The 27962-nt window shown below is 38.1% G+C and overlaps 1 protein-coding gene and 1 long non-coding RNA gene across 2 annotated transcripts in view; both read right to left on the reverse strand.

Moving 5' to 3' along the window:
- TIAM1 (TIAM Rac1 associated GEF 1) overlaps window positions 1-1204 on the reverse strand; it is an 86064-nt gene extending 84860 nt beyond the window's left edge. The window contains exon 1 of the mRNA XM_025166489.2: window positions 230-1204. Within this exon, the coding sequence (XP_025022257.1) occupies window positions 230-1198 (969 nt within the window). The 5' untranslated portion in view covers window positions 1199-1204. The remainder of the gene's footprint in view (window positions 1-229) is intronic.
- Window positions 1205-2821: 1617 nt separating this feature from the next.
- Window positions 2822-27962, reverse strand: part of LOC148215129 (uncharacterized) — a 63002-nt gene continuing 37861 nt past the window's right edge. The window contains exons 3-4 of the long non-coding RNA XR_015796726.1: window positions 5496-5660; window positions 2822-2919 (exon numbers count right to left, since the gene is read on the reverse strand). This is a non-coding gene — a long non-coding RNA (uncharacterized LOC148215129). The remainder of the gene's footprint in view (window positions 2920-5495; window positions 5661-27962) is intronic.

Consider the following 27962-nt stretch of genomic DNA (forward strand, 5'->3'; position numbering starts at 1 on the left):
TTTGAGAGACTCATTCTCAGAAAAGTTTTCATGTAAGATTAGAAGCGTTGTAAAACAAAGTTCTGTTTAAAGCATAGGAATTGCTTTGGTTCTGTCAATAACTATATTGCCCTTTTATCACCTATAACGGATTTGAAACTAAACATAACTTATCTGGAGTTATCTAAGTAAAAGTATTATCAGCAAACCTGGTGTTTGTCTATTTTGAAAGAAGATATGGGCCTCTTACCTGCGTTGTTTTTGCTCGTCTGCCATGCATACTATTGCTGTGGTTCATTTTGGCGTGACTGATTCCTTCAGAAAGGCAATGAGATTTCCGACAGGGAAGTGTGTTGTAATTATTATAAGAGGAAACATTATCCACTGTGTTTGGTGATATTTTGTGGTTTTCCATATCTGGGATATCAGACCCTATATTCCGACAGTACCCTCCTAGCATGTTACGTGGTCCACCATTTATTGTAACAGTTGAACTTTTAGGAGAATACAAGTCACTCATGGAATTGGCACGCTGGCATGTGACCAATGGCTGACGACTACTGCTAGGTTCTCTCCCTCGAGTCTCTTCACCATCCTTTTCCTCAGGGGAGCCTAGGATCTCTTCATTGCTAGTCAAATGTTCTTGACTAAGATCAGAGAGAGAAAATTCCAAACTGTCCTCCCGCCAAATATCTGCAGACTTTGAACGTTTTTTCTTGAAAGTCATAGGCTCCAAAAATGTGGTCCCATTTGTTGAATAAGAATGTTGCCTACTACCTACTTCAGCCAAATACGTTGACTCGTCTCTGTAGAGTCTCCCGCCTTCTGAATCTGGCATGCTCTGTACCGAGGCTGCCATAAGGGCTGTACTGCTATCCATGCTAGGAGTGACAGAAGAATCAGTGTGGTAGGAAACTGGCCGTAAGCCCATATCCATTCTGTCCACCCAGATTGGGCTTCCAAAATCCCCTAAATTGGATTCTTGGGTAAAAGACTCCAGGCAATTCTCTGCTAATGACTGAGGGATGCTGGGGGTACTGCTAGATCTTGTGCTTACTTCTGAGTTCCTGTGAATAATTTTTCCTGAGGATGCATGTCTGGTCCGGCGAACTGCTTTGTTTGAAAGGCGAAGAGAACGTGATGTATGCTTTCGTCCCAAACTAGCATGTTTCTCTCCATAAAATTGGTGTTCTACACTTTGGCTCTCTGCATTTCCCATTGTTTTAATACCTGCAAGAACACAAAATGTCATTGTTAGAAACTGAATATTCAATGACCTTTATCTATGCTCTGTAAACTTTAAAACCTTACTTTTTCCCTTTGTTTTTTTAAGCCTGTAACGTAGCTTGCCATGTTCTTGCATATCACTAGCAAGTAGGTAACTTACATATCTTCCTCTACATAGACATAGTTATAAGCTCTTCTTTTCTTCCTGGAAAATAATTCTTATCTTGGCCAAAGTGACTGTAATTACTAATCATCTGGATAATTCATTTTCATACAGTATTGCTTAATCTCCTTTTCCATGTTCCATCTGATGTACCTTCTTATTATTCCTGTTTGTTTCTGCCAAGTTTTGTTTTCAGTTGTATGTGATCTTTTTCACATTACAGCTTAGCAGAATGGGATCATCCAACAGTTATTTAATTTGCACCATAAATAAGAGCTGAAAAATTTAGCTTAATTGAACACAAAATGTGGGTTATTTTGGTACTGGTTTTTTTTACATTTAAAAACATGGTATATACACAGTTCTGGGGAAAATCAGAAATAACAAAAAAGAATAGCTTTACTAGAAGCAACCCAAATATCATCTACAAGCTACAAGCATCTTTCAGGCAGTAAAATTCTTCTACATATCCTACCTGAAAAAAGTGAGGCATTAGACCATCTCATGCCTACTAGGGTAACTCACCCTGCCACAAGGCAAAATTGAGTGAGATATTTGCCTCAGGCAGCAAATGTTAGTAGCCCAAAACCTGCTTCCTCCCACCTGCTTCTTTACTCACTCCATGCTTGACAGAAGGGTCCAAGCAGCACAAATGTTCCAGGCTTTGAGAGGGTTCACTTCAGCAATTTCTTTAACAATGTTTTAGATCAGAGAAATATCACAGGCAGCATCAGTATGAATCAGCAGTTCTTCCTCTCTCCTGGTGTGTCTCTATTGCTTGGCCTATCAAACTTTTCAAGAGCAAGTTGGATAATTGTGTAATACACTAACTCACCCACACACTGGCACATGCTGGTTGACTGACTTCTCATGTCTATATTTCTCCTTTTGGCACAGACTCTAGCCTGACAACTAATTGTTGATTAATTTAGTTGAAATTGTTTGCAGTTGGTTGGGGAGCACCATCTTCTCTTTAGGCAAAATTGTATGCCAGCTTTTCCCAAACGAGTATCCTCCAAAAGTACTGGATTACGATCAGTGCAGCAAACATATCTGAGAAAGGTTGCCCCATGCTCCTCTTTCAGACAAAGCTTATGAATGGTGCAGAAGTGTTCCTTCACATGCTCCACACTTTTACTTTAAAATATCATTCCCTTTCCAACCCTCCAAAAGTTCAAAGGACAAAGAATATATACCTCACTCTTCAACAATCCTAAGTAAAAGCACAAGAGTTTAGTTTTAAAGATTTAGGGATAACTAATTTATGTCAAGGGATGTTGAGTGTGTGCCTCTTAGCTGCAATTACTAGATCCGGGACATAATCCCAGGTCTCTTTTTCAGAAGTTCCACAGTGTTTGGTTGGCTCCCAAGGTTAGTGTGCTTAGGGTTAGTCTTTACTCATATTCTATCTTGAATTAGGGAAGAAGCAGAGGGATAAAGTTTGGAAACTACCAGGCATTGTTTTTCCAATAACAGCCACATTTCACCTCAGTACTTCAAAGCTGGAAAAATCTGTTCTGTGTCCGATCACCCTCAAGAATATGAGATCACTGTGTGAGAAAAAGGGTGAAGCAGTTTTAGAAGTTATTCATTCTAGACTGACTGAATACAGAAACTCCATCCCTAGGCATGTAATAGCTTGCCCTCAGAAAGGCAACTGAGACAATGTGCTGATTCAGTTAAGACATACTGTGAACCATGCACAAAATATAAAAAATGGACGTAAATGTACGAAATGTAAAAAGCTTCTCTATCCCCCCAAGTGATCTTAGGGCAATCTATACTGGGTGAAAAATAAAAGCAGCTAAGAGAAAAGTGCATTAATGCAAAAAGAAATGTATTTGCTACCAGAAAGAATCTCGGATAATGGTTCTCTGCATACTACTATCTTTGGGAATACAGACAGAGGAATTAATGAAAAAGCTATAGCCACCAATATCAAATGATAATAGGACAGCGCTCTGATCTAAGCAGCCCTAATACATTAGAGCTGACGCAAACTTGGAGCTTGTAACTTGCCATGGATGCTGTTCAAATACCAAAAAGCATTACTCAATTATTAAAGATTTTCTCATCACCACCCAAAGGTTATGTGGACAAAGAAAATGTTAATCCCACTACATTTTTTTGCAATGTTCGATTATTTAGAGAGAGGTGAAATACTAGCCAGGCTGCATTCTGGCTATGTATCTGTAATAAAACAACTGAAAAAGCAAAATAAGCAGTGCTGGCCAAAAAAAATTCCAAAATCTCTCTTAGAGCAATACTTTTCTTAACCTAACTGAAATGTTTCAATGAAAGGAGGCATATTGCTATGATGTCTCTGTTGGCTAAGTAAAGGTAGTATTCTAAAATGAGTTTTGAAGTGAAACCTATGTAGCATAACAGGCTTTTAAGACTAATATAATAATGGCCTTTGTTATTAGAAAAGGAGGGTCCTCTTTGGCCTGCATAGTTCCCTTGAGCTTTCACATTCAAAAATCACAAAAGAGAAAGAATAATTGTTTGACTTTTGAATCTCTGTTCTGCCATTAATTTATTAGGAAACTAACACAGTCCACTCTTTCTCAATCTTCTGTAATAAGGAATATAATATTGATCTTCTTTAGGTAGTTGTTTTAACACATTACAGGTGAATTACCTTCAATGGTCTGAAATAAATAAATAAATAAATGCTAAAGGAAATAAAATGAAAATACTAGACCAACTCCTTGATTATGTTCATTCCCACAAACAAAAGATGCCTCCTCTTTAAGACTTCCTTTCAAGTATTTCCTGCTTAAGGATAGAATTTTGAATTCCTCTCTCTCCCACAAGATTGTTCAGTTTACAATTCTGAAGTCCTCAAGGGAAAGTAGAATGTAAATCTAATCAACATCATCATCATCATCATCATCTTCTAATAATTAATTTAATAAAAATGAACTGAGTACTTTCTAGATTGCAGCTCTTGACTTCATTGCTATGACATATCAGCTGTTTAGTTGATAAATCTTTACAGACCAATACGTTGATATATTATCTACAAACAATAAGATTTCTGTAAATTAGGACTGTTGGTTCTCCCAACTCTTGCTTCCTGACAAATCTTTTCTTTACTAAGAATTTATTTTGTTATTGTTTTGATTTTTTCTTATTAACTTCGGTCAAAATAACAAGAAGCATGAAAAATGATGCTAAATTAAAATCCCCATAGTTTTAGCTTTCCTGAACTTATACCACAACCATTAAATGTGAAGTACCTTACGAGACAACAGATTGCAAACTTAAATTAGATTCTGGTGGGAGGCTATTACCATCCGATCTGTACTTTCTGCTGCAAGCTAAGTTTTAAGACTGGGAAAATGGGAAGAAAAATGCAACAAAACAAAACTTCTATCCCCTGAATTGTACTCCAGGCTCAAACTACATACAAGAGCAGCAGGGTAATTATTTTAAAACCAGGTCTATCTCAACTACCTTTAACAGCGAAAGGCACCGTGGTTTCCAAGGCTAATAATGTTCCTGCAGATACCTTCTTTGATGACTCCAGGGTCCTTGCCCCAGTACCTTTGGCTCCTTCTTTCCTATGGTAGTTAGTGTGCTGCAAAGCAACGCACAACCCTCTGAGATAGGCCCTCATCTGTACTCTTACAAAATGGAAAAGGTGAGTGATTGCAACCCCGTGCTTTCTTTGGAAGTGTGCCCATCTGTCCAAAAAGAAGATACATGGGATGGCAAACTGGGGTGAAGGAAGAAGTGGCAAGGGGTGACTTTTTTAGTTTGTCTTGTAGCAAGTGTGTGTTTTGTACAAAATGAAAAACTTCAAAGGTCATACTAACTTTTTTGTGCTGTTTAATTGTAACGTACTAAACTAATTTTTATTGATCAGCATACAGCTGTAGCAAATATTTCAGTTTTCAGGTTAATGGACTGTGGCCATTTGTAATTCACTATTTATCCATTAAAGGACAAAATGCATTCTAAAATTGGCTGACAAGCAATTCAAATCAGGAAGGGGAAAGGGGATGCTATCAGTAGCCAGAGGATGGGAAGTCAACAGGTATAATGACAAGATATATTCTGATCCCAAAAGTTTCATTCTCAGTAGGAAACTCTCATACAAAAATGCATAGAACCTACATACCTTATCCAGCAAGTCCTGAGACACAGCACTACTTTCTTAGGGAGAAATGTGGAATTTAGATTTTTATCAAAATGAACAGTTACTGGAACTGCAAAGTATGTCACCACCTGCCATTCAAAGGTGTCATTATTGTCCTGCAGGAGCCTGTGAATATATGCCAAAAACCTGGCAGGAAAGTAAAGAGAGAGAAGCAAAACAAAAGGTTTAGCCAGAATGTGTATAAAATTCCATTTTCATAATTTACTCTGCTGACATTACAATATCCACATTACAGTACATAATAACTACTTTTCTGTTGTATTCTAAAGATTGGTGGGAGTGGTAGGTTGAGTGATAGGAATTATCATTAAAAAAAAGACAAATGCAAACCTAAAATGGTATCCTTTGGTTTAAACGGAAGGAGTAAAAAAACAGAGAAATCGACAAAGAGAAGAGGTTCTAATTAGACTTTCCTTCTTTGCCATTTCCACAAATCCCTCTATGGATCAACTCTTGGAGAGCCCCCTCAGTAAGAAAAGAAAGAAACCCACTGCAATGCCTTTGCATTCACAGAAGTTCAGAACGCGAGTTGAATTTAAAGGGTAGCACTTAGAGAAACAGGTTTGACTGGCTTCTCTGAAAAAGAATTGCACAATTTAAAAAATGACGAACAGTGTAGGGTGAAACTGAATGAGACATACGTATGACCTGATTTTCCCATACTGTTTTACTTTAAAGGCAACATTTACATTTGTAAAAAAATGTTCCCGGCGAAGAATTATCCAAAAATCAAGAGAAAGATGTGACGTTTTGATGTCATTGTTACCTATTTCACTGAAAACACCAGTTGTTCCTTAAAGTCTAACAAATGGGCAGGTCATTCCTATTTAAATAGTTTCATTATCATGCCAGTTGCCAACAATCTTCAAGGCTGGATTCCCAATACTTAGCAAGTCTTCCACCTCAATGTGGTATCTAGTCTACTTTATTATTCAAATATGGATGAAAAGAGAGAGAAAAATATTGGGTACATGCTACTTTGAACCAAAGTATTTGAGAACAAAAGTACTGTAACTATTTTCCCAGATTACAGAGTTGTTCCACCATGCTCCTCTAAAACAAAACCTCAGAATGCAATGAATCCCCAAACCAGAGTTTGCCATTATGTGACAGAGCTGAGGGCTCAGGTCTTTCCTTCTGTCCTTGAGTGTGTGACTCTTTTTTCCTAAATGCAACACTAATTTACAAGGAAGTTGAACATACCTAAAAGGTTCAGGTGTAAACAACAGGATATGGTTTGCCAAAAAGCAGGAAAGCAGTATTAACATGTGAGAAAAAGGGAAGCCTCCAGGATTATTCACACTCCTAATTAAAGGGTTTATGTCTGAACCCAGCTTTATTTAAACAAAGTGACTCTATAGTAAGTCCCACTGATTTCAATTTGTACATTCTGTCTTGAATGGAAATCTAAGACTGCAGCCTTAAATTACAGCATTTTATTGAATAACACTTTCTGTGATAATTTGGTCCATCTCTAAACCCAGTGACAACAGTTATTGGGCAATGCAGATTCAAAGCACTGTAATCTCACCACTTCACTGGTAATAGTTACCCACTCTGTTATCACCTCTAGAGTCAACTGCTGCAGTGTACTCTATGTGGGGCTGCCTCTGAAGACTACTTGGAAGTTGCAGTTGGTCAGAATGATGTGAATCACCAGTGTCATGTACTACTGGCTTTGTGGTTCCTGCATTGGCTTCCAATAGTCTTCTAAAATTAATGTGCTGGTTTTAACCCTGATGGTTAACTACCTGGGTTACCTGCAAGATCACCTCCTTCAGGTAGACTGGCCAGTCTGATGCATTCATAACAAGCTGGGATGTTAAAAGTAACATCCCCAGGTAAAATTAAGAGATAGGTGCTAGAACTTTATGTTTTTCAGCTTGTATTTCAGGCTGATGGACCAACATTCCCCCAGATATCTGGGAAGGCAGATTAAACTGACCCTTTTCACAGAGTTTTTAATTAGAATTAAATATTTATGATTTTTAGCATTTGCTATGGTCACATTTTTTATGGACACTGGGATATTTGTTCCTTTACACTGAATTGAATTGTTTTATGTCAGTTTTGTAAATTTCCAAGAGTTTTTGTGGAGTCTAAAATATATAAATGTTATAATTAATTACATAAGTCATAAACTATTTTAAAAGAACAAATTGTTGGGAGATACAGTGAGCCCCTTCTTATTTTCTTGCCTCAGTATTGCATATTTTCTGATTTTACATTTATTTTTATTGTTGCCATTGGTCCTGTGTTGTTTTTGTATTGCCACAGGCATCCATACTACTGGGCATTCAAAAGAAAAACACACTTCTTCCTTTTCTACGGAAATAATGTTTTCCAGTCTCCACGGGTTGACATCTGCCTCTAAACACTCACCTCCAGAGAGAGCTATTACTATATTGCAATTAGTATTTAGCTATCAATTAACTGTGCCTGAAAAAGAGTCCAAGCTCAAAATCTAAACTTCTGTGAACCGCTCACCACTGCGGGACACAAAAGCCCTACTTCACAAGCTGGGGCAGATCACTTCACCTCAGCTAATTAAAGGGCTCTTGAAGAAATGCCAAATTTGGACTATAACAGTTATTAACAGGAAAGATCACTCAAAAATAACCACTCGTTTCTCAACCTCAAATAGGGGGTAAGAAAAAACTGTTCCCATGAGGAACAGAGTACACCCACTGGAGGAACATTCTAATTAGACCAAACAGCTGAGTTCCTTGGGAAGAGTCGTACGTTTCATTTGGCATTTGACCACTTCACTTAGCTAGAGGGCACCTGTGCTCAGGTGCTGTGCTTAGATTTGCCCCAGCACAGCCCCAGCAACAGAAGATCCTTTTTAGAAGCATGCACAGTAATTTCTCTCCAGTGCATCAGTTTACAATACAATAGAGGCCTTTCAATCTATCCACTTATAAAATAGGTTGTATTAATATGGAGTGGAGGGTTAGCCACAAAAGTCTTTTTCCCTCCCTGGCCAGTTACTCAGAAACTAGAGGGCACTGTACACAGAAAGTGAGATTATTGTGTTCATTTCCCTACCTATCTTCTCATGAACAGACAACTAGCCTGGGAGGCCAAATAAAGTTACAAACTACAATAGGTAGGCAATTAGGCAAGGCATAGTCCAAAAACTGTCCAGTATTTGAACTGAGTCAATCAAGCTAAGTTCCAAATCCAAAATGGCATTAAGTCAAGGCAAAGTCAAATATATCAAGGCAGAGTCTACAAGGTCAGCAGGATTTCAGGCAGCTGTTTACTGAAGCACATCAAAGATGAACCCAGCACTGACTCACATCCAGATGGTAAGCTTTAGATCCCAGATTTTTTTTTAATCCCACCTTTCTTATTTTTATAAATAACTCAAAGCGGCAAACATACCTAATACTCCTTCCTCCTCCTATTTTCCCCACAACAACAACCCTGTGAGTTGGGTTGGGAGAAAGTGACTGGCCCAAAGTCACCCAGCTGGCTTTCATGCCTAAGGCAGGACTAGAACTCTCAGTCTCCTGGTTTCTAGCCTGGTGCCTTAACCGTTAGACCAAACTGGCTATCTCTGTTCTAATCTAGCCGGACTGCATTCACTCAGCTCAGAATGTTGGTATATTCCAGGAGCACAGGAACTGTCCAGTCTTACATTCCTATCTGTTTTAGCTCTCAGACATTTCACCTGAGGTTGATGACTTGGAGGTTGCTCTGAGGAGTCCTTGTTTATAGATTCCAGCATTCTCCAAGGCCTTCCCTGCTCCTTCTCATCCTCCGAGCATGGGTCTTCCAGGGAGGGCGACAATACCAAGAATCCAAAGGCAGATTTGGGTAGTTCACTAGTATTTCTTCTTTCAGCCAATCAAGCAAGTCCTTAAGTGAAAAGGTTACTTGCACAGTTGATGCTTATATCATGGATTATACCAGCTAAGTACACACAATATTACTTGTATCTATAAAATACACTCCTACCCACTGCACATGCCTTTATGAAATATGTTTTATACTATTTTTATTTTACCATTTCTAAGCTAAGAGCTCCCAGCTGTATTACCACAGCATGAGTGCTCACTTTGCCTTCTAATTTTATTTTATATTTAAGCTGGCAAACAGTGGCAATTATATGGCATTGGGTAAGTAGTTTTCTCCTTTTGTTTCCTTTTTTTCCCCTTCCCCTTAATTCTTGGCTATACAGGAATGTCCTCGCTCTTTCTTTCTCTCTCTTGTTCTTGCTCTCTCCCCCCGCCCCACTTGTCCTTCCAGGCAACTTTGAAACTGTTACGTACCTTGACCTTTTTTACTTAATTGGCTTGTTTTGGGGGTGGGGGATTGGTTATAATTTAAAGCATGGAAAAGTGATATCCAGGTATTTCAACAGAACAGTGCAATCATCCTGCAATCCATCTCACTAAATGTAGTATTATCATGATCATCAGAACTGAGTTCAGATTATCACCAGGCAAAAAAGTGCTATTTGAGATTACACTTAGGTTGATAATGCATTTCAGGAGGGGGCGTGAGGCTACCATGCCTATTTCTGAGGGAATTCATGCAGCATATTGCAGAAATAATCCTTGTGGTCTGAAGATATGACTGAGAGATTTGAGCTTACAATACGCACAGAGAATCAAAGTATGCACATAGCTAAGATACATTTTGCAAACTATAGCTGATATAAATCTGGTTTAATGTCCAAGTCCAAAGGAGAAACATATCACAGGATTCTTTATAACTCCCCCCTCCATAAATACTTCGATGGAGTTCTCACTTAGTGAGTATGAAGTAACAAGTAGATGTTCTGAAAGAATAAGTTGAAGGATTTCTTTCTTTCCTTTTTAGAAAAGCAGCTATCATTCTCAGGCATATTTGTCTATTCATGGAACATTCACAAACAAAGCTGCAGATAAAACTGTCAAATAAATGATTCATCCCAGTATGAAGATCAATCCTACACAAAACTATAAATAGAAAGTTAATTATCCTTCCCAAAAGACCTTGTATCTCTATGTAACTGACATGGCACATCCTCCAAACAACAATAAAAGCAGCAAAATGAGAAATAGGAATTAATAATCTAAAACAGAAGGAATCTGGAATAGGCACTACACGTTACAATACCCTCTGGAGACATTAGGCAGCCTTCTTCAACCTGATGTCTTCTAGATATTTTGATCTCCAATTCCCAGAATCCCTAGTCAGAATAGACAATGGGAATAAAACACAAGGTAGGCACAAGGCTGGAGCTCTGTAGTACTAAGGAAAAAGCACTGGAGTATTTTTCTCATCACTAGTTCATATCTGTTGCTTTAGATAGGAGAAAGGTCATCAGTGGGCTTTGGTCTGCTAACACAGGAGGATGCAATGAAGAGGGATGGGGTTAAAAGATGCCACAGCATCTGCAGCTGATTTGATTTTCCTTCAACATCTTTATTCTATGAGAAAATATCCACAACTTACCAAAGTCTTCCTTGGTTTTCTCCACATAATGTATTTTTATCAAGTAAGAAGTTGGTGGTATTCAAATTTAATGCAGCATTCCTCCTGCCAAAATATAATTAGCTGCTGTATTTTTACTCCTATCCTTTTACTCCCAGGCACTGGGATAAGGTGAGATGGAAGCTTGTGGATGATTTTCTTGGAGGCATCCAAGGAGGATAGCTTAGGCGCCGGGTTTTAATTGTTTTTGGTTTTAATGCTGCTGGGAGCCAGCCAGATTTGTGTTCTAACATGGGCAGCCGTACAAATCTTTTAAATAAATAAATATACTTTCTTTAGCATGCACAGGACAATAAGTGTAGGTTTAAATCTAATATCTCACAAGTGGAGCCCCACTTATGCAGCAGGACTTTCTGATTCTCTTCTCCTTTTGCACAAACTTCTCTACTGAAATATTCCTCTCTGTATAGCACAGAGAGGTCTGAGGGGCTGTTTCAGAAAGAATCTGTTCCTATGTCCTCTAGCGTCTGAAGGACTGAATATAAAGCATTCTTCCCCACCCTATTGTATTCTCACAATCCTGTTGCAAAGGAGGTGTGATGAAAGAGGGTCCAAGGTCCTTTAGCACACTTCAAAGCTGACTGGAGATTTGAAATAAATTGTCCCAGGAAGTCCTAGACTGTTAGTGTTCAAGCTCCCTCCCCACAGAATTGTATCCTGGAGTTGGACACAAGTGATACTAGAGATAAATTATTATGGTGGGTCGCACAGTCAGTCAGATGTTTAGACTGGATTTGGCATTTTCTGTCCACCTATCAAGCCCTTCCCAAGGACCTGTGATAGGCAGATGTTGTTGTTTAATAATATTAAAGGTATCGTCAAAGGATGTGAGCTGTTCCAAGTAAAGTTACCTTTTGCAATTGACTGATGGTGATTTTGTCAATGCCGATAGTGTTCAAGTGGTGCTCCAGATGTTTTGGAATTGCTCCTAAGGCACCTATTACTATTAGTACAATCTTTGCCTTCTTTTGCCACAATTGTTCTGCTTCAATTTGTAGGTCTTTATATTTTGTGATTTTCTCCAGTTCTTTCTCTTCAATTCTGCTGTCCCCAGGTATTGCAATGTCCACTATCCAGACTTTTTTGTCTTTCTTATCAACAGTTGTTAAGTCTGGGGTGTTGTGTGGCAGGTGCTTGTCTGTTTGAACTCTAAAGTCCCAGAGCACTTTAGCTTCTTCATTTTCTATCACTTGGTCTGTTTTGTGGTCCCACCAGTTCTTGCTTGCAGGCAAGTGGCATTTCTTGCAGATATTCCAATGCACCATTGTTGCTACTTTGTCATGCTGTTGTTTGTAATCAGTCTGTGTGATCTCGCAGCAGTTAACTAGGTGGTCCACTGTTTCTTCAGCTTCTTTGCATTCTTTTCATGGTATTTCCTGTCTGTTGCTGCCTTCTCAATTCTGGCTTTATATGCATTTGTTCTTAAAGCTTGATCTTATGCAGCCAGAATTAGCCTCTCTCTCTCTTTCTTCAACTTTCTTGCTCTTAGCCATTGCCAGGTCTTGTTGTTATCTGCTTTGCCTGCTAATTTTTTTATGTACTGGTCATGTAATACTTAGTCTTGCCATGTCTCTTTTCTATTCTTCATTTGGTCTTTCTTATAGGCCAGTTTGGTCTCTTGGTATTCAGTAAACCTTCATGGTATACTAGCTTCAGTGCATCTTCTTCACTGTCCTTCAGATATTTTTCCAATGCCCTTTTTTCTTCTTCAACTGTCTGGTATACTTGCAACATTCCACACCCACCTATGCTCCTTGGTAAATAGAGTCTGTCAACTTCATTGCATGGATGAAGGTCATGATTCATTGTCACTGTTTTTCTGGTCTTATCATCAAGGGCTTCTAGTTCTCCTTGAGTCCAGTCCACTATTCCAGCTGTATATCTAATGACTGGAATTGCCCAGGTATTAATCGCCTTGATGGTATTTCCGCCACTGAGTTTGGACTTTAAGATCTTTAAGATCTTACCTCTTCTGATGTATTCACTACTAACCTTCTTCTTGACTTCACTGTGCTTGATGATGTCAGCCTGAAGGATGCCCAAGTATTTGTAGTGATCTTCTTCAACCAGATTCTTGATGTTATTTCTATTGGGCATCTTGATTCCTTCAGTTTTCACTATTTTTTCCCTATTGATGGTAAGGGCAGCACATTTGTCCAGTTCAAACTCCACTGCAATATCTTGGCTGTATATTTGGACAGTGTTCAGCAGCAATTCCATTTCAGATGGTTTTTTTCCATACAGCTTCAGATTGTCCATGTAAAGGAGGTGGGATAGCCTGGCAGATGGTTTTGATGTCTGATAGCTATGGCCTGACTTGTTCAGTATTGTTGACAGAGGAATCAATACAATGACAAACAGTAGTGGTGATAGTGAGTCTCCTTGAAAGATTCCTCTCTTGATGTTCACCTCTCCAAGTCTATCATCATTGACCAGCAACTGTGTCTTCCATTGTGCCATTGATCTTTGCACAAAGTGTCTGATGTTTCTACTGATTCCTGTTATTTCTAGGCACTTGATCATCCAGTCATGTGGCAGGGAGTTGAATGCCTTCTTGTAACTAACCAAGCTACATTCAAGTTGGTCTTCCTTCTCTTAGAGTTTTCCAAAATCATCTTGTCAATTAGGAGCTGATCTTTTATCCCTCTGCTGTTTGGGTGGTTTCCTTTCTGCTCAGATGGAAACAGCCTATTTTCAACTAGATGCTACTGGACTGCATCAGCTACCACATCAGTTAGAATATATTATCATCATCATCATCATCATCATCATCATCATCATCATCATCATCATTAATGTATTAATGCCTTGATAAAGTAAAAGACTGCCAATGGCTGTATAAAGTTTCTAGAGCAACAAACATTTTTAAATATTAGAAAATACTGGCATTTGTGTGGGTGTGGTAAATGTAAAAAGTTGTGAAGAGGAAGATCCCTAAAAAACTTTTTCAGGATTCATTTTTCTCTGTCCTTAATATTAGGATTCTAGGAAAACCTATCAGGACACATAATTCTTCCACTAAAATACATGATAGTGGGATAGGGCCATCACATTTTTTTCAGTCTACTTTGGCTGATGGACCATACTATATCCAAGAATAATTCCATCAACAATACTACCAACTGGATATAATCCTTTAAAAAAAGTTGACTTCTAATAAGAACATCTAATAGAAAAATGTATGCAAAGAAATAATTGTTTTAGTCAGGATGAAAATTAGACAGCTAATTAAAATATAGAGTTATTACAACAAAATGAATCCAGCCATCAGGACAGAAACAATACAGAACATATCTATTTAAGGATATACATGGTGCCACACATTCCAAATTTGGACCAAAAATGGTTAAATTCTACCAATATCCCTGGAGAAGAGAATATATGGAATATGGATTCTGTTTAAATTAACTTAAAACTTAACTCTAATGAAAGATTCTGTACCCATTCAGTACAGTTGGTTAACAAATTATGGAGAACAAGATTTCTGAATATTTCTGTTCTAAAAGGTATCATTAATATAAATGACAAAAAAAACACACTTTGAACTCAGAATGTTTTTATAGGTTCAGAGAAATTCATTTTTAATTCAAAAGAACTGAAATTTAAGATTGTAAGAAATGCTCCAAACTCCATATAAATCTGAGAAATAAGTTAGTCTGAAAGCCAATGATAATTTCAGAAGATGAAGTGGCATCTAATGAAATACTGCACCTGGTAGTTTTGAGGACATCACAAGCTACTGCTAATTTTGCTGCAGTAGATCAACACAGCCCTCAGATATTTTAGAGGAGCTCTTATGGATCCAAACCAAATATGCATACATACATACCTACATACATATATATAGTCTGAAGTTGCATAGCAACTATTATTCATTTGTGTCTAATAAGTTACTTACAGATTATTAAGGTTGATTTAGAACAGGACTGGTCTTCTGGAATTTATACAAAGTATGCAAGTTAATGGAATGAAATTCATATATTATCACTTTACCCCTTTTTTCACTGATTAGCATTAAATATAAAAATAATGTTATAGATTGCTGAATGATACTTTTTTATTTTGCAGAAATCAATAATTAGATGTGAGTTTTGTTTACATTTTAATGTTAGAATATCCTTTAGGACTCCCTCTTTAGAAATTATTGCATTGCCAGAATCTATAAATCCAGTTTCACTAAGATTAATTTTCTAAAAGCCGGGTGGGGGGCGGACATAATAATATGTAATAGACTTTTGTCTGTCAGTATAAGTACAGAGAGTAATTCCAAATTTACTTGGTAATAAAAATGTCAATTCTTGTTTTTTTAAAAAAAGGTGAAATGGAATAAAATTCCTTCAAATCCACATTCCCTTACAAACAGATTTGAATTCAATGAAATCAGCAGGTCAGTCTCCAGAATTTAGAGATCTGTAATCCAAACTCATTGGAAGGGTGTCAGCTTGTAGAAGGCTGAAGTCCACCATATAGCAAATTGCACATTAAAGCACATTTATGGTCTACATCAAGGTAAATCACTCTAATCCAATGTTGAATCTGAATCTACTTACATACTATGCAGAAATATGCAGAATGGATATAGGAGCTAATACTATTTATCCTCATTTTTTAAAGAAGAAACCCTTTTTTAAAAAATAATCAATTTCATAATTATTTTTAAAAAGATATTTTGAAGTATTTGTTTGTTGGCCTGTAAGGAGTTTAATCTTTACAAACCTATGTTTTTGAAATCAAAACTATATCTTTCCCCAACATGTGGCAGGAGGAAAAAAACTATTTAGGGAACAATTTTGCAGAAGATGGGTGAAGTATCACACATGCACTAGTACTGATTTTCTCCATGCTCCGTCCAAAGCTTCATTTGTTCAGAACATATTCTTTGACCCTACATATTCTTTGACTCCTACTTGTTTGTCCTCGGATGGATGGATGGATGGATGGATGGACGGACAGATAGACAGACAGACAGACAGACACAGATAGATAAAGATTATATACCATAAAATGCAACCATGATAGAGGACCGGACAACATAATGATCTCTTTGACACAGTAAACTTCATCAACATTATTATGCAGAAGTTTACTACTTGAAGGAGGAGAAAGAAAGGGAGGCAATCAGACCATGGCTGATGAAATCTGATATATTAACCTATCTAAACATGAATTTTAGATTAATTCAAGGCATTCTGTTATCAGGCTGTAGCACGCCTAAAATCAATTTTCAAATTTTAAACAAGAACATATAAAGGAATGTTAACAGCTTACTGATACTGTGGACCTTTTTTTAGCATAACATACAAACCATACCTAAAGGCATGCTGTAAAATGCATTTTATGCAAACTAAGAAAGATCCAATATCATTTTTTTGCACTGAACATCTCCTTTAGGCAGTATAAGGATGTTTCAAATTAAGAAAACTAGTTCCATGTGAATTCTACAATAGAAAAAATGCCAATGTGATACAAGCTTTATATAGTTGAACAGTTTAATAGGTGCTAAGCTATTTAAAACAAATAGTGAAGCAGGTAATTTTCCAGCTGTCTCTGTTTTATATGTGTTCCTTCTGACTTGCATCTACATGAACATCAGCATTCATTTAAAATACATTTTTAGTAAAACACAAATTTTATATGCACTTTTGTATATTTTCCTAAAGGGAAAACTTCACTGCAAAATATGGAGAAACATCAAGTCAGAAGGATAAATGTGTGCTCCAATCTATATATCTGTACAGGAGGTGAAAAAGCAGTGTATTCTTCTGCAATTTGAACCAAAGTCTTCCCTGGTGCTAGTAAAGATCATGAGATGGATCTTACAAGGTGTCTTACAGATGATTAAATGCCACTCTTTGGAGTAAAATTAGCACTGTATATACAAGTACTAATTTTAAACCTCAGGTCCTAAATAATAATTACGAAAATGATTAAAAAATTAGAGTCAAGCTAGCAATAGTTCCCAGTATCTAGGCTGCTAACTGCTGCTATAAAAGTATCAATCTTTATGTAGGTTACAACCAAAGTGACTCCGTGTGCACCCTCCTAAAAATAAATATATTTTAAAAGAATAATAACCGTTTTGATCTGTGTCTGAAATATATGGCCTAATTTTTAGACTTTTCTGATTCTACCTCATCTCCTAACTTTTGGGTTATACTTTTACAAAGTGAGTTTGTTTATTCTGTCTAGACTGCTTTCCCCCCTCCCACATCATTCTCAATTTAAATGTTAATAGCCCTTGTTAGCTGGAAAAGATGCAGGCATTCAGCCACGATGCCATTCATGACTTGCTCAGATCTTCTTAACCCATGGGACTAGTGGTACAGACATACGGAGATCAGAAATAATCTGCGAAAGCAGACTAAAATAACCTGCTTGGTCTTAGCCTTATTTCTCTGAAGCCACAGCTAGAGATTTTTAAAGCACAACGAGATGCTGTTGTAATGTGTGCTCACTGTCTGACTTTTTCATCTCTTGCTTGCCAGTTAAATAGCACAAATTACAATCAACACAAAACCCAGTTATTGTAATCCAGGATAGTCACTAACAGATTATCACCACCCAGAAAAAAGAAAAGAAAAAGAAGAAATGCATAAGAGAACAAAACAGAATGCCAGGTTGCCTAAGGTCAGCATGTGTTAATTTTTATATATAGATGCAGGTGCAGATTTAGAAATAATTACTATAATTTAACAAGAAATACAAAACATTTAAGTGTAGTGGGAAAGTGCAGCCAACAAACCTTGCATTTGCCAGCTCTTTTATCCAGGTGCTGGTGCTGATGGGCAACTTTTGGATTAGAGATTGCCTTTTTAGAATCTTTTTATTAAAAAAAAAAATCAGGCTTGAATTGAACATCTCTTCAAATAGAGGTGTCTTCAAATGGAGGACTGTCTTCTGGAAAGTAGATCACACAGTCTTTCCATATAAACATAGCTTACAGACTCATTTCAGGCAGTTACGTATCTTGTAGATTATTATTATTATTATTATTACTATTACAATTCAGGTGGTCTGACATTTAGATATCTATTTCCCTAGTCCTGGCTTTCCCAATCATTTTCCCTCCAGCAGTGCAGTTAAGGATCTTCTCTGAAAAGTCCTCATTGTTGTCAGTAAAGATTATTTTTATAAGCCTCATAACCTGCAAAGGATGGATTTTGGTAAACTCAGGTCTGGATACAGAAGAATTATAGCTCCTGTCCTCTATAAAATAAAAATTAAGAACAAAATTAATGCTATTTTTTAAAATATATATATATATATAGGCTAAGTGACTTTAAGCTTATCTTCTCATTTACAAGAGATTCAAAGTTTGCAGAGATGCTCGTTTCAATCAAAATATTGGTTTCCATCTTTTCAGAATGGGGAAAATGAGGACACTTGACACATGTGAATGGTTCTTTATTTGCAAATTGTGGCTGCAGAAAATCAATATTACCCTTTTAGGCAAACCTAAACAAAGGTGACCTATCAGAACCCTTTCACGGCCAAGATTTTAATCTCCCCCTATGTAGAAATGCTCCTATTAAAATCAATATCAACTGGGAATATCTTTGTTAAACTAGTTAAAGGTTTACAAGATAGTGAGGAGATTTGGAGTTCCCAATATCTGTTAATCAGGTAAGACAGTTAAAAGCCAGAGGGAAAGGGGGAGATTTGGTGATACTCCAAATATGATTGTTCCAGTTTGCACTGTTAAGTGATTGAGAAGGAGTCTTTAGACTGTGGAAGGATGAAGGATGCAAAATGAATTTGATTGAAATGGTGTTGATTTTCACCACTGTATATACTAACAAAACTGGAGATAATGTAAACTATTGTGTTAGATATCAAACCCAAACTACTTAGGTAAGCTTGCTTAATAACAGGAGAGAATACACCTCAAATAATACATATGTGATAAAATATACTCTTTCTTCTGTATTGTGCAACTGTATTATTTGAAGGTGCATTTTCTCCCATAATTAGGTAATCCTTTCCAGTTTGGCTTTGATTTTTTTTCACCTATTATAAAAACATTTGACTTTCATCACCTAGTACATTAGATAAGTTTTGTTATATTACTGTAACAGATCAAAATGCTATCTCTACATATCTGAAGGCTATACTTAACATGCTGTAGGAACTGTTCGGTGGCCATACGCTATTCAGATGTGATAAATAATGCAACTGTTTCCTGACAGAGTGAAATTCCTGTTTTCTGAAGAGTGAAATTAGTGCATGTTGGTATCACTACACAGCCCATGAGCAAATTGCCGTTCAGGAATTATTCAGACCCTGACTTTGAAAAAGGAAATGACTCCACCAACTTTAATGTGAAATTCCTTGCACAAGATCTATCATACTAAACCACAATCTATGGGTGGGGGGGGGGGGAGAGATAAGACCTGCTAAAAATAACAGTCTATCAGCGAGGATCAATATTATTTCATCCATTTCTGCATGACATCCAGACTCATTTAACAAACTCATGTTGTATATCTGCACTGAACCATTTCCAGAGGGATACTCATGTTTGCTTCTTACAGAGAACTACAATTCCCAGAATTCCAATATTTGGTATGCTTAGCTTGGCATTTATTGTTGTTCTCTATTGGTAGGATGAGATTTTTCTGTGTTAATCAGCAAAGGCTGGTTTTGCTAGGAATGTGAGGTATATAAATTGAAAATGGATGGATGGATGGATGGATGGATGGATGGATGGATGGATGGATGGATGGATAGATAGATAGATAGATAGATAGATAGATAGATAGATAGATAGATAGATAGATAGATAGGGTTTTATTTCAGTGGAAGGTTAGGGAAGGCAGAGTTGGACTTATACTAAATACAGAAGATAAAGGGAGTGATGCCTATTTTATTGACAGTGGCTATTCACAAAGCAGTTATAGGATGCCAACTAATTCACAAAATTAAATATATTAAAACTTTTATAATCATTACATATGGCTGGAATCACAGAAGACAGTCAAAACTCACAAGAACTCTCTGTTCTTGTATGAAATTTCCCAGGATGGTTCCTGAGAGGATGCACAAAATTACATGATGGAGACTGCCACCTGAAAGATTACTGATTGTAAAGACTAACTCCTTTCATCCTAGAGGACACACATTATTAATAAATTGTAATTCATTTGTTTTACGCTGGAATCAGAGGCAGCTACTTGTACATTTAACCAATATTAGCAAGACCATTGTTTAACTCTTTCCTATAAACCCAGGCTCTAAACTGAGAATCTCTTAAAGTCAGTTTGAATTATCCATATACCCCTGTTGTAAATTGGTACAGTATATGCAATTTCTCAGAGGTTAGAGAAGAGAGAAACAGGCCAGGTGAACACATGTATATCACACTAAGCCAGAAATCAGAAGTACGCTGGCTTAAAAGAAATGAGAAGCCCACTGCCACCTGCTCTTCAGTTATTCTTCCTTCTATCAGCAGAAGCGGTAGAACCAACTTTTGTAGCAAGGCAAATTGTGTGACATTTTTTGACAACCCAAGAATTGCAAGTACTGTGTGCCCACATCAAGACAAAACAAACCATGGAAGACGTTTCCAGTTTTTTTAGCTGCTTTCACTGGCAGGAAAAAAACAAATGAGGCTGATCAAACATCAGTAAGCCAGTATTCTTCAGAATCCTGGCTTAACTAGAAAGACTAAGTTTCTAATACTGTGCTGAGTGCAGGTCTCATTTCCTCTGTAGACATCTGTGCATTCTGACTATTTTACCAAGCTTCATGCTTTTAACTCTCTCATTGACTCTGTCAGCATTACAGAAACTTGTTTATATTAGTAGAAGATCACATTCTTTACCTCTCCTTTGGAAAATCAGCGAAATGATGTTTCTAATGTTATGTCCCTAAACAGGGGTTACATCTGTTTGCTTTATCTAAAAATGACAGGACTTAACTTTGGCTCAGGTATGCCAGACTTTTTCAGTATGGCTGAAGAAAAAGAGTTCACTCTCTAAAAGAGATGGAAAACAAGCCCAAACTTCTCCACAGCATTTTTATGAAGTAACTTCTTTAGGCTTGAATTTGTTAGAAATGTTTTGTGTTCTGGCTTCTTAAAAGGCTCATGACAGTGTTTCACAGCACAATCAAACCAACAACCAAAGAGCATACCTGGCAAACTAAAGGAGTGGAAGCATCACTTTTGTTTATATTATTAAAACTGGAGTAGGTATAACCACGTAAATATTTGAAGGCAAGATGCTGTCTGAGTTAGAAACAGATGCAGTCTTCTCTTCCATCTGTGAATAAACTATAAATGTTTCCAGGGTTCCTAAACTTGTTCTCTCCCCATTTTCCCCTCATTGCTCCTGCAGAATCTATAGCCTGGCTGTGTTAATCTTGTGCTGAGCATTCTGTCTCCTGATCTCCTTTAAGAGCCCCATGCTGAAACATTCAGATCTATTAATAATTTATTCTTCTCATCTAGCAATGGATTATTGTTCCATAAAAATCACTGAAACATGCTGGAATCACTCACGCACAAATACCCAGAAAGACATTCTGAAGAAAACATGGTTAAACCAATGCCCACCCCCGCAAATTCACTGTTTTAAATATTAATCTAAAAGATCCTGGATTAGCAGTGATTTTTTAAAAAATTATTCTGATAAAAACAAAGACTAGCTAAAGGTCCCAATGGTTGATGAGCCGGTGTTTCATCTAGGTAGCCTTATTGCTCCCTGCATTGGTTTACTTGCACTGTCAGTTTTCATAATAAAGCAAAGGAGAGCAGAACTGGGGTGACGGTAAATTAGTTCTCCTCAAGCTGATCTCCTTCAGATATACTGGGACTGAAAATGCTGGCAACTGCAATCCCAACCACATGTGGAGAATGCCAGGTTAAGGAGAGAAAGACTAAACAGTGCTTGAGACAATACTTATTATTTATACTTTCTTGGATAATGAAGAAATATAACACTGCTACTCCTGTTACAGCAAAGACACAATGTGAAATCCTAAAAATGAACTGATTTCATGTTGTGAGAGAATTCATGAATCATATCTGATAAAGGTGGCTCTGGTCCATGACTTTTTTCCATAATAAATCTCTGAGTTCATTAGGTGTCACAAGAGTTGTTGTTGTACATTTCTGTCTTGAATATAATTAGGTGTGCCTTGGATTGCTTCAAACAACCAAGTATGTGCAGTTTCTCAGGGAAGTAAGAGATAATATTATGAAGAACATCAGGGAAAGTTATCTATACATTTTCAATGCAAAGAAAGAAGAGCGTTGTTCTGCTCAGATATTCAATCTTATTGTTTAGGCTTAGCAGCTCAACTTTTGTCATGGTCCAATTTACAGTGGTGCCTCGGGTCACGAACGCTTCTGTTCACGACCAATTCGGGTCACGAACAGCTCCGGTCGCAAAATTTTGCCTCCATTCGTGAATGCCGGATCGGGTCACAAACAGGATCCGCAGCCATTTTCCTCCCGTGACACGGTCCGTGGCCATTTTCCCGCCCGTGACACGTGGTCCGCGGCCATTTTTCCGCCCCTGACACGTGGTCGTAGGGAGGGGGACTCTCCCTCCAAGCAATAGCCACCTCCCTGTCCTCCATGCCAGAACGGATTAACGGTAATTACATTGAACCTTATGGGAAAATTTGCTTCGGGTCGCGACCAATTCGGGTCGCGACCAGAGTCACGGAACCAATTAAGTTCGTGAACCGAGGTTCCACTGTACTATATAAGACTTGCACAGACCATAATTTGCTATATTCTAATGCAATGAAGTTTGCCATAGATCATATTTGGAATCTTCTCATTTCTTTCACTCATTCTTCATGCTTCAGTCTTCATTTGTTCATTCATTCACCATCACCCCGAAGGGAAGGGAAGGGAAGGGAAGGGAAGGGAAGGGAAGGGAAGGGAAGGGAAGGGAAGGGAAGGGAAGGGAGAAGCTGGACGTGAGGGTTGTGCCTGCTCAAGTTCATAAATTTTATTACCTAATACTGAGCACTGACATCCACTGGACAATTTTTATTTCCAATGTTTTAAAATAAAATTGCATATTTAAGAGAGTGGTCAGCATTTTTTATCAGCCTTACTGAAGATATTAGGGCACCTCATAAAATCATCAGCATTCATGTACTGAAAGCCTAGGAAAAACAAAACAAAGATATAATCCAAGCATTGACATCAATGACACCACAATGGCAGGTGGGACCAGACAGTTGAAGTCCTGTGCATTTTTTTTAACATTCATTACACATATGTAAAAAGGGTGGGGCTTTGATTGCCCAGTGTCACCTGCATTTTGATGTCATTGATACTCTCTGCAGATTAAGGCTAGAAAAATATGAATCTGCCAACTCCTGCACAAGCCTCCTGAAACTGGTGGACACTGATATAGAAAATTTGCTTTGCCCATGGGGGGAAAAATAACAAATCAAGAAACAATGCTATTTGTAAAGAATGTACTTTTTAGGAGTAACTACACTAAGAATACAACTATGACAGCAATTTTCAAAGTATTTCAAAGTGAAATCAGGATAACTTTTAAGGTCAAAATTGACATATTCACAGAAGCCTCTTCCAGACAAAGCAGCCCAAGCCGGTCTTAATAAAGCTACAGAAAATGTATTTTGTTTGTTTGACCTTGAAAAATAACTCCAAGTTGGGCCAAAATTTTGGGCCAGTGTATGAGGTTCAAAATGCAGCCTATCTGTTGCTATAACATCAGGCAATCTGAGTCAGAAACAAGCAAGAGCTCTAGACATCCTCATCCTGCTACCCTCCATATATCTTGGGTAACAACTCTTTGCCTTTTCAGCCAGTGGCACCAGGTCGGAGAAAACTGGCCTACATCATCCTATCTTAGCTCAATTTTACTGCATTTTGATACTGATGCCAACTTACAATCCATTTTTCTGAGTACACTCTAATGCAATGTCCAAGTAATTTCTTTCACTGAACTTTGCTATCAATTGACTGAATATGATCCAGCTTTTATTATTATTAATAAATAATAATAATAATTAAATTTATGTCCTGCACAACTCCCAATGACTCTGAACAGTTACAAATAAAAACATTAAAAACAAGAAAGAATACAATGCACAAAAATGAAGAGTGAAGATAGCAAGGGTGAACCCCCCCAAAAAAGACAGGAATGAAAAGAAACACAAGTCCAAAACATTTGCTAGTCACATTTCATTATCTCCTAAAGGAAAGAAATGAAAAGCTTGTAATAAAAAAGGCTTGTAAAGAAGAAGGAGCTGCCATAATTGCACAAAATGATTTTAAGCAGCTGTGCAGTCCTTTGGAACACTTTGCAAATCTAACGAGGGCAAACCCAAGCCCTTCGTAACTACAGTGCAAGCTTTCCCTAGGGAGAATCCTTTTGGGCGCCATGAAAACCATTGTCATTCCATCATCCTGCTGGCCTTGCTGACTGGGGATAAGCTAAACCTCCCGAAGGCACCAAGGTGAAGAAAGCAAGTATAAATATTGCAGAATCACCTTCCCAGTTTTCAAATGTTCAGGACTCATAGCAGAATCTTGACTGAAACTGGAAACTTGCACAACACTAGCTTTAAAGGTTACTCGGGTGATAACCTATAATTATAGAGGCAAACAACTCAGGGAAAAGGTGCATCTTTAATATGTAACGTGAAACTTGCTGTCTTCTCTGCATCTCTGGAAATATGGTTACTCAATCACTCATTCCCGCTGCATCAAATTTCCTTTTTGAAAAAGTCTCACATTTCAGGTCTATGGATAAATGATGAAAAAATAGGGAGGAAAACCAGAATTCTCTATTCGTATAAAATAAACAGAAAAAGGTACTTTTCGGCTTCTAGCATGGGGGAAGATCAGACATGTTAAAACACAAACAATTCTTATTAAGTAGCATGCAAATATCACAGCAGCCACCCATACATTCTTCCCCAACCCCACTCTTTTGCATAGGGCTATAAATGATACCCAATAGGAGAATATCTGCTGCTAGCTGCTTACCGTTCATCAGTAGCAGAGACATATTCTCTGCTCTCATTTCAGAAAGCAGCCAATTCTAGGAACAAAAATGAGGAAGCATGAATCTTTCATTCCATTCCTGGCTCAGAAAGTGGGTGTAACTTGTTAAGTTCCATGCTAAGTGGGGATGGGTCATTCGGGTGTATTTGTAAAGTTTCCTCTCATCCACCTCCTCCCCCTTCCTCCCTCCTTTTCTCTAAAAGAATAGCTTTTTTTTTTCTTTTTCGTTTTTGTCATAGAGAGGAAAGCAGGCTGGGGGTCCTCTTCAGTTTCCTGAAATCTAAATACCTACAAACACCACCTCACAGCAGGGACAAAGAAGCTCAAAAACAACAGCAGCTTTAGACAGTCACTGAAGAAACACAGTGAGCTGAGAAAAAGGCCAAATCAGCCTTCCTAGGCAGTTGCTCTCCAGGAGTGCTGGGTTACAACACCCATTATACCCAGCCAGAACCTCCCAGAGTTGGATTGCCAAAGATGCTGAGAGCTGTAATACAGCAGATATAGAAAGGGAAGCCTGGTCTACAAATGAGAAATTACACCTGAGCTGCTTTGACACCTCTGTCTGAGAAGCAACAAGTCGATCAGGAAAGTCCAAACAAAGAGCAGGCAAAGGCAGCTCTGACTCAGGAATTGGATTAGGGGTTACAATGTCCCTGCCAACCAACTGCAAGATAAAGAATGTCTCCCTGTCACACCCTTTTCAATTTACACTCTTTTTAACACCTGAAGGACCACGAGACATTTACCAAGACAAGCACCGTTTGCGAAACAGCTCAAAGGAAATTATATGAGAAATCTGAAATTTTCTGCTGCAAAATTGAAAAGCTTTTGATGATCATAGAAGGTACACTGTATAAGGAAAAAAACAACTACCATTTTTACTCAGATATATTGCCTTTCCCACACAGTTCCAATATATAAGATGTAACACAGCAACCCAGCAACAATTTACCTGTTGCTCCATTCATCTGCACAATAGCTATTTAGGTAGAATTTTAAGCACACATAAAAAAGAAACGTATCCTTAAAAAACCCTGTTATGCTTCTCATTAAAGGGGGTCAGTAGAAAAAGACCTGGGTCCGTTCTGTAACATCCAGAGTAGTATGCTTGAGAAAAGAAATTCATCTGAGAGTTCATGTTTTCCTCCCACCTGTTACATAGCACCACCAAATTTGGGCTGCAAAAATCCAGTCAACTACTAGATGGTAGAGAGCTGCAGAAATTCTAAGTCTTTGTTCCAATCTTGTAATCATCAGGATTCTTGAAGCTAAGATCTGGTAGCCTTAATGTTTCATAAGATTCTACTGTACTCCACAAATATTAAAATATTCTAGTTGGCATGGAGATTTATTTCCACCATCTATGACTAAAAATAAAAGAAGTTAAATTCCACTGCATCAATATACACAATCATGTTTTTAACACACCATGAAGAGAAATTCTGCACGTGTCCTTTTTAATGACTGGCAGGGACTACGAAGAGGGCCTTTTCTGCCATGGCCCCCACCCTGTGGAACAGCTTACCACCTGAGGTGCGGGCTGCCCCAACTCTCCTGGCCTTCCAAAAAAGTGTAAAAACATGGCTATGCCAGACGGCCTGGGGGCCCGATGGCTCGCGTTGTTGGAATTGGCTGGTGGGATGCTCGATACTGCTCCCCTCCCCATCATCTTGAATTGTATATAGGCTTTTTATATAGAATTGTTACTAGTTATTTTAATATGGATATTTATATTCTTATTGTTTTTACTATTTCAGATTTTAATTGTAAGCTGCCCAGAGTCACCCTCTGGGAGAGATGGGCAGCATATAAATTTAATAAATGAATGAATATTTGCAATTTAAATTTAGCTTTTACAGAGTGTTTCACTTGCTAAGGTCAAAGAATGCCTCCCAAACGGCATTACTGAATTGACAGGGTGTCATCCAGCAGCCTTGTTTAAGGTCGCTAATTTCCTTTCAGGGAAAGAACAACAGGTAGATCTTCACTTGGTTGCTGTGGCCAGTTAGCACAGGACTTTGCTGAACAAAGTCACTCAGATTCACTAAAATCTTGGCTCTTCAAGGACAGAGTCCATTGTGGTGGTTACAGCAATGTCCTGCCATATTATCTGGGACTCCTTATGGCCTGTAAACTCTGATGAAGTGGATAAGATATGGTGATCTGTTGTTTGTCCCTGGCCACCTGTGTGCTTGATCCTTGCCCCTCCTGGCTCCTTTAGAGGAGAGCATGACAGCTTGGATCTGGGAGGTCATGAATACCTCGCTTTGGAGATGGTAATGTTAGCAGTCTTGAAAGTGGTTGTGGTTCACCCACTCCTGGATCTATCTGTGTTTGACAACAACTGCCCCATCTGTAATCCTCCCTAGGAAAGGGATCAGAGTTACAGTTGTTCTACTCTTTTCTCAACAGAAAGTTCCATTCAGTGGGGAGGGTATCAGGAGGAGAGATCAACTGCAGCTGCTCACCTGTGGGATGCCACATGGTTTGGTCATTTCCCTCATGCTTTTTAACATTTACATGGAATTGCTGGGGAAGGACTCATAGTACTGCTAGATGGGCAAGCACAGGCCATGAGCAAGAGGGCCATTTGCCCAGCTCCACTTGATGTGCCAACTGTATTCTTATCTGGAAGAGGACCTTGCAACAGTAACTCATGCCCTCATCACTCACTAGGACTACTGCAGTGTGCTCTACATGTGGCTTCCTTAGATCACTTGGAAGCTTCAACTGGTTCAGAACATGGTAGCTGGTTGTCGATATGTTACCTGGCTGACTGACAGTTGTGTGGTTATTTGCTTTTAATTTTTAAAAAAATATTTTATCATGGGTGAATAGTTGTATTTCTATTCATGCTGTGAACTGCCAAGAGTCTTGTTGATTGCAGCAGAGTACAAATCTAATAAATTTGGAACACCTTCCCCTGGAGATCCAGCAGG

Source organism: Python bivittatus, unplaced genomic scaffold, assembly GCF_059951505.1.
Source record: "Python bivittatus isolate LINGU-HERP-01145 unplaced genomic scaffold, Pbiv_v1 ctg000350_np1212, whole genome shotgun sequence".
Classification (NCBI taxonomy): Eukaryota; Metazoa; Chordata; class Lepidosauria; order Squamata; family Pythonidae; genus Python; species Python bivittatus.